General features: G+C 43.8%; 1 protein-coding gene across 1 annotated transcript; it reads right to left on the bottom strand.

Annotated features, from left to right (window-relative positions):
* Positions 1-636: 636 nt before the first annotated feature.
* CIDEA (cell death-inducing DFFA-like effector a) lies at positions 637-7399 on the bottom strand. The gene is made up of 4 exons (XM_010155449.1): positions 7244-7399; positions 6474-6620; positions 4249-4430; positions 637-1067 (listed from the first exon to the last, which is right to left on the bottom strand). Exons 1-4 carry the CDS (start codon positions 7385-7387, stop codon positions 935-937), a joined length of 606 nt encoding a protein of 201 aa, XP_010153751.1. The 5' UTR covers positions 7388-7399; the 3' UTR covers positions 637-934.
* Between the last annotated feature and the right edge of the window lie 749 nt (positions 7400-8148).

The raw sequence follows: 8148 nt of genomic DNA, 5'->3' as shown, positions 1-8148 counted from the left end.
GTGTCCTGCTGCTCTCCCCTGAGCACAGAGGCGTTAAAATCCACCATCTCTTACAGATCCATGCTACACGTACCTCAAGTACAGCTCGGGATGCAGCATCATCTTGCAACTGAACAGTAGTAACTACAAAAGTGATGGTTTAATCCCTGAAGCAGGTTGCTTGTAAGCCATATTCATGAAACTATGGCAAATTATTCAATATTTCAGCCAGAACTGGACATCAGACCTATTAAAGAAATATATCAGTTTCTTCAACTGATATGAGCTATAATATCCTGAACTTCCTGTAGATTTGAAGAACAATGTAAAAGTGGTTTTACTTGTTTTAAGGGAAGTAAGGCTACATTTTAAGCTTTTGCTTAGTAGTTTCTCCAGTTACACTTCATGAGAGCGGTCAGTCACTGAACCAGGATTCAGGTGTATTTCCATTGGCAGCAGAAGTAAGTACACTTTACCCTTTTGTACCTCAGTGCCAGTTGGACACTAATACCAGCACTGTTAAGGATTAAAACCAAAAAAAAACCACAGCTCCTCCCAACCCCACCTTACAGCCCAATCAGTTCAGAAGGCAAGTAGACAGCCATGAAAAAACATCCAAACTATGTTTTGATCCGTGCAAGAAATACCCCGCTGGTTACAAAGCGTGCAAGTTTCCAAGTATACTTATTCTCCCTTTTGAGTTGCTGGGGCAAAAATCTGCCCTCTTTCCTTTTGCCAAATTCTCAGACGTTAGGCAGGCAACCTTTTGCTGCGTTAAGAGCCTGTGAACATCAAACACTTATTTTATGACTAAGGCCTACAAGCATTCCCAAATGGGAAAAATGTTAGTTCACATCAGTGGACATCCCCCTACTATAACATCATTACAATCAAAATTGGGCAAGAGAATGTCTTTAAGCAAAAGGATCCGATATCAGAAGCGCAGCTGTGTTCACTACTCCCGCCTTGGTCTTGTACACGTGCCATCTTCATCATATTCATCCATCAACTGCAACATATACGTGCCAGTATAGAGAAGAAACTGCCCAGTTATTTGCGCTGCGTAGGACATTAGCTGAAGTACCTTCCTAGAAGAAAAGCCATTTGTTTAAAAAAATACTTCACTAACAGAGCGACATTACACCCCTCCCCCCCCATGACCTTTAGGATGAGTTAGGTAGATACATTAAAAAACTTTTTCATTCCTCCTCACTTCTGAGGAGCTGATCATTTTTGTAGCTTCTTTAGAGCAAATAATTGATTAACAGAAAACTATTGACATGTTGGCAGAATCAGAAAACACCTTTAACAAAGCAGGCTGTCATCCTGTTAGACTTTTACAGGCCTTCTGCAAAGCCATTACCCAAATTACCAGAGCACCACTGAAGACTTAACTGTGCCTGGGAGCCCAGCAACATTCCTGCCGCATGAATCTACTTCGTGTCTCACCTTTAGGCCATTCACTAATACAACACTGCATGGATCTCCAAGCTACGGATCAAACATGATTAGATCTGAAACTGAGCAATCACGTTACAGTGGATGCCCAACAGCAAAACAAGTGAAACCAGTCAAATAATACTGTCCAAGCTGCAAGCCTTAAGAATTCTCAGTTTTAAAAGTTTTAATAAGTATCAGCATTCAAATATATAGTACTGTGTGAGAATCAGTACAGACCCATAAACTACAATCAGGCAAGCGTCAGAGGTCTACAATACAGGCTGTGGATCTCCACAGGATTGCAGGGGAAGAGATCATCCTATTTGAGAGGTCATTTATTCAACTTAATTATACTTCCATTGTCCTTCCATTTTCCAAGAAAGAACTGGGACATCAGTGCTGAGACCTCTATTCATGCCTCATCCCCCAGAAGTTAGGTAGGCCCTTAGAAGAATGAAGCTGAGGTGCTGGAGAAATGGTACACAAGAACTGGAACCATTCCAAAACTGGAAAGGGATCAGTTTCTGAAGATGCAGAAACTAGACCAGCCTTCCTCTTCTGCAAAAAAAAAAGAGGGAAGATTTTCTGAATTCCTGTCTGAGAAAACACGTAACTGTGAACCCTCTGCTGCTATTCACTTCTCCTTTGAGCTCTAGCAGAGAAGGCAAAACCTTCCTCCTACAAATTCAGTTTTTTCCACTGTGATTAAAAAAAAAAAAAAAAAGTTTGCAGTCAAAATCCAATTCCTCAGAAGAGTAGAATACCCTGTACTTGGAATCTAGGAAGTCTTAAAAAACAAACAAAACAAAACAACACAAAAAAAACACTGAACATGAAAAATTCCTGCTTCCCAGACCTATGCCATTCCAGTATGCCCTTCCCTCCACTACACAGCACAGGCTGAGGAGCTCTGCAGTTGCACCTGGTACTGAGCTTTTGAGCAGCTGCAGTGTGTCACTTGCCCATGACAGCAGTTGTCACTTAAGCCGAGGAGGAAGTTATTTGCTGAACTGGACATTTGATCTTTCAGTTGGACACTTCAGGGAGAAACTGTTAGGGGAAATGCACTAATCAGACCCGGCAGGCTTTGACCCCCTCCCACCCATGAACAACTGCAGCATTTTAAAGCCCTTTCCCTTCACACTTCACAGTGGGCTCAAGGAGGAGGGCATCAGTCAGCAATTTGTAAACTCATTAGCAGAGGGATCACAACAAGACACTGACATCATCTGTCTTCAATTTCAATAGCAAGTCAAGACAGGCCATCTCACTGTTGTGTTCAAGAGTACCCAAGGCTCTCTCTTCAATTACCCTCGTTCTTTGCTAGCAGACTATTCTCCCACTCTGACACCAGCACTTCCCTCACAGCTCAACTCTGTAACATAACAGTGCTTCCAGAAGAACTCCACAGCTACTTCAGCTGTTCACCAATACCGTGTCTTTCTCACCAGCTGCCCTGTGTTGGCAGGGAGACAGAAATGTCACTTCAAATTCTCCTTAACAGTGCAAGTTCCAGTGCTGATACTCATCTCCATAGCGGATAGTCAGAAATCAGAGTTTGTTCTGGCTCAAGAGACTCGACAAACATAGGAACGGGAGGAGTGCAGCTGTTCAAGGGTAAGCCTCTGCTTTGAAGAAACCCGCATAAAGCCAATGCTACAGGTGAGCATAGCCTAGAGCTGGATAATCACTGCAGCGTGACCAGAGAGATGAGTCTCATCTCTAGTCACACCAGCTGTAGTGTGAAAGATTAAGCAGGGGACCAGCTAATTAGAGCAGGAGAAGTCAGAAAGGCAGGGAACAAGATTAGCATTACAATGCTTAATACCTGCATCATGAGAAGAGGGACTACTTGAAGACTTCAAACTAAAGATGATGTGCTGCTCAGGGAAAGTGAAAAACCTCAGCAGAACATCTGCCTGTTCTGTACAGAGCAAATCTGACCCTCAAGTGACAAAATGTAGCAGCACTACAGTGCTGTGTCTCAACCAGAATTTGAGAGGTCAGGTAGAGAAATTCAGGGTTGCAGCTAAAAAGAGCTGTCCCAGTGTGACACCTCTGAATTCAGACATTTTCCTCAACCAGGACGGGACACAGCTGGTCTTGACAAGGCACAGACTTTCAACACACTGTTGAAAGCAGGGTACAGGACAAGCATTATTTTGCCCTTGCATAAGACAGCATTTCCCAACAGCCAGTTCTACCAAACTCACAACCCGCTACAGATTGGTCCTGCAGGAAACAGGCTCAATTAGTTTGCTTAGACACCAGCTGGCTTAAAACCAGTGACATCACACAGTCTTACTGGAGATGACAAATTCACATTAGGACAGCAGGCAGTGTCATATCTCTTCCATGTTCCTTTGCCTCCATGTAGCTCAGGTGGTGACTTTGGCAGCCAAGTATTGCTAAGTCAGAGTAAACTAAGACCTCTGCCATTCGATCTCAAATTCCTCTCACTTCCCAGCCTTGAAGTCCCCCCTTCAAAGAGTCCAATGCTTCCTCCTCAGCCTCCTACACTCTTCAAACAAGTCAAAGGAATCTGGGGAAATTCTCTCCGGAAAACAAAGAGACTGTACCTACAACCTTGCAGTAAATACAAGCTGATAAGATTTTGCTTTTGGGGAAATTCAAGGTCCCACCGTAAAAACTTTCTATAGCTTTTTATAAGTTGGCTATCCACCTTACAAAGGAAGAGTCAGCATATTTGCCAGTATGTACGAATGAATAAAACCACCAAATTTATAAACACACCTGCTTCACCGACCCAGTAAGCAAACACAGGTTTTACGTTAACGCACGTGCCTGATCAGTAGCGGAAACACTTACCGCAATACGCGTTTCGCTCCCATACATTTGATGTCATATGAAACAGAGTAGATCTCGTAGAAGGTCGCCTTGATGTTTAAGCAGCCAATAAAATCCTTCGGGTTCAGCTTGTACAGATCAAATGTGATGTTAGCTACTCCCATTTTCTTCTTTTGTCTCACAGCGGCAACTCCATTTCTTGCCTAATTTAAAAAGGGGGAGAGAGACAGTTTGTACTGTGACCCAGGAAACTACAGCAAGACAGTCGTTAACAGTGCAGCTCTTTGGAAGCAGATGGCTTATTCCAGGCTTCAGGCTAGTTCTCAATCAATTCTAAACTAAAATTAGAAGTATTAACAGGGAAAAGCAATTCTGCAGCTTATGTATTTTTGTTCAAGTCCCGACCAGGCTTCTGAAGCTATTCCAAACAGACACAGAAGTTCTGGAGTGACACAGCACCGCCTGATTTCTTTCCTGTAATACAGCTGATTCTTCAGGGTACACTGACACATCAGGTAATACCACTGGACCGTGTTCCTGACATTTAGTTATCCTGGCGTGCTCCAGCTTCTAGCTGAGGCAGCACAGTTAGTCCACACTGAAACAGGCCAACAAATTACCAGGACAACATTAGGTCCTTCCATTTAGGGAGGAACACTACTGATGAGCACTCAGATAGCTGCAAGGATGCCACCTCTGAAAAGTCAGGTCCTCATTTCAAATCCTAGCTCATAACACCTCTCCTTCTTCCTGCTAAAAAAGTTACATGGGGAGGGAACCACTACTGATTAGGCCGAGGGTTTAATATTGAGTTTAAGTGAAAAAGCAAAGGAAGAGGAGCATGGAAAGCTATCTTACACCTTAACCCCAGTGCCCTTTGCTGGAAGCAGCCCTGGCCTGCTGCAAGGCTGAGGGCAACGCTTCAGTGGTGGCTCCTTCCAGAAAGGCCGATAGCAGCGGAGCCGCAGGGTGCTCCGCTCAGCGCCCGTCACTCCAGGATAATGGCTCTGAGCTGGCAGCCTGCTTTCCGGCATACCAAGTGAAGCAATGAGGTTGTGGAAGACTGGGCCTTTTTGTACTTCTCACCCTGGCGCTTAGGCAGCACAGTGACAAGTCAGGCCAAGTTAAACACCACACCACAGCATTAGCCAGCGATTTTATACCCGTTTGACTTCGATAGTCTCCGAGCTGCAGCAACAGGGCCCCCTAGGAACAGCAGCTTCGGACACGTACAAGTAGTTGCTGTGCTTGGTAGCGTATCCCCCTCCCTGCATTTGCACCCAGAATATGTGGATAAAGCATGATGGAGCTCCAGATGCTTTCTGAAGCTGCAGCAGTCCTTCTGCTGTCACCCAGCACATCCTGAAGAGGGGCAGCATTTAAACTTGTTCTGCTGCCATGTCAGGACACAGGGCAGAGGGGGAAGGAGCAAGGTGGAATCCTACCCTGGATGCAGCTTTTTTTCTGTTCCTGGAGCTCATGGCCCAGATACAGCAGTGAGATACGTTGGGGAAAAATGTGTAAGCTGCCCATACTGCAACAGAAGACTGAAAAAAATGGGGCCACACAAGCGAGCCATCCGTGTGCAAACAGAAAAATGGTAGGCTTGCGTACAGCTTATCAGCTTGTTCTGCACAGGGTGGAAGAAATTTTGATGCTAGCTTTCTAGGAACACCCATTTCATGGAAAGACACTTAGGAGTTTGACTATCTTATTAGCATACAGATGACTATTCTCCCACAAAAATCACAAATAAGACACTGAGTTAATATGATTAGAAATCTGAATCTAGCCACCCTTAATAGTTCTTAAAATATCTTGAAGCACGTAGACTAACATTAGGTTCTGATGACAACTTTTAACTGTTTGCAAGATTAAACACAAGTATTTTTCTAGCCTTCACTAAGCCATTACTGCATTCACAAAGCAAAATTTGGTTTACATTGCTTAATTTGAGCAATTTTTGCTCTCAAAAAGCTAACCTTTAAAGGCATTTATTTTTAACTTCATGCAGGCAAAGTCCTGATTTTCATTATGTTCAAAAAGGCTCAAGAACGAGGTCATTTCTGAGGCTCTCCAAGAGCAGGGAAGTTCCCCTAGAATTCTTTTTAGTTGTAATGTTTCATTTCAATTGAAACTGGCAGATCTTCGCCCACAGTTCTATATCCAAGCAAGGAACAAAAAAAGCAGCCCCAGACATTCTTCCATACACTTCTATTCAAATGAGAGAGGCAGTCAACACTTACTTGTGTCCATTTCTGTCCTTTTTCTAGAACCATGAAGTGTGTGTTATCATCCAGGGACCTGAAGAACTCTTCTGTATCCACAACCGTGCCATCTTCCTCCAAAACCAGAGTAACTATTCCAGCAGATATAAGGAAGGCATCTAAAGTCTGGGGGAAGAAAACAAAAAAACCAACACCAGTAGATTTTAGCATTTGAAAGGGGGCTGATCCTTTCATAGAATCATCAGATCACAGAATGGTTTGGGTTGGAAGGGACCTTAAAGACCATCTAGTTCCAACCCCCCTGCCATGGGCAGGGACACCTTCCACTAGACCAGGTTGCTCAAAGCCTCATCCAGCCTGGCCTTGAACACTTCCAGGGATGGGACATCCACAGCTTCTCTGGGCAACCTCTTCCAGTGCCTCACCACCCTCTCTGGGAAGAATTTCTTCCTGATATCCAATCTCAACCTCCCCACTTTCAATTTAAACCCATGACCCCTTGTTCTGTCACTACAGGCCCTTATAAAAAGTCCCCCCCAGCTTCCTTGTAGCCCCTTCAGGTACTGGAAGGTGCTATAAGGTGTCCCCGGAGCCTTCTCTTCTCCAGGCTGAACAAGCCCAACTCTCTCAGCCTTTCATCATAGCCTTTCACATTAAGGCTTTCTTATTTGCCATATGCTCCTGAAGTTCCCCAATAATGATTTTTAGAAGTACAGAGTCTGTGGGTTGCCTTTCTGGGATACTGTACTTCACTAAGTTTTCAGCCAGAGTGGGGATGTTCACTGTACCTTGCAGATGAGGTCTTGCAGACTGCTTGCAACAATTCCTTTCCGGCTGCTTCGGGAGGCATTCGACACACGGAAAGGTCGTCCTGCAGGCATGAGAGCAGGGAACAGGGTCTGTTTTGTTACTGCTCCCACAGATGCTCCCATGGATACCAAAGATCTAAGACAAACAAAAATTGAGCGTAGTTATAAAAACAGTCATGTCAGGTACTGTGAGAAGGAAGAGGACTGTTGAGCTCAGCGACATAGGCACGTTATACAAGTAATTCACAGGTCATGTTAGACTTGTGGAGCTTGACTGCGGAACTAAGCACTACATAGTCCTACAGACATGTTGTCTCTGAACTTTCTCTTGCCAGTGACATTTGAAAACAATTCTAAAATTAACCATGTTTCAAGCAGATGTGGGCCTTCTCTAGCTCAGCTATGTCAAGGTCATGATTACAGTGAGGCTGACAGGTTTTAACACTGACTTGACCAGGCAGCAACTCTTACTGCATTCAACCATATAGCTGATTTCTTTTTACCTGCAAGATAAACAGATAAAATGCAAAACTTCTTTCAACTAATTAGTTATGAGTTCAGTTTAGGAAGACTGAACATACCCATATTCAAGACACCTAGTATCACAACATAAGTGGAGCTTTTTGATATAGTTATTCTTGACTTCCAAACAGACAAGGCTTTTATCTTGTAAATATCATCTACAATCTATAAAACTTCATCTAGTTTTGAAAACAATGAAATATTTTTTTGTGCCCTAATGTATCAAAAGAAGTCAAATCAAAATTAAAATCAAACTACATAAATGGACATGGACCCATTGAAGTGAGTCCAGAGGAGGCCAAGAAGATGCTCAGAGAACTGGAGCACCTCTGCTATGGGGACAGGCTGAGAGAGTTGGGCTT

Source organism: Eurypyga helias, unplaced genomic scaffold, assembly GCF_000690775.1.
Source record: "Eurypyga helias isolate BGI_N326 unplaced genomic scaffold, ASM69077v1 scaffold34557, whole genome shotgun sequence".
Taxonomy (NCBI): domain Eukaryota; kingdom Metazoa; phylum Chordata; class Aves; order Eurypygiformes; family Eurypygidae; genus Eurypyga; species Eurypyga helias.
This window is presented reverse-complemented; position numbering and strand designations above follow the sequence as displayed.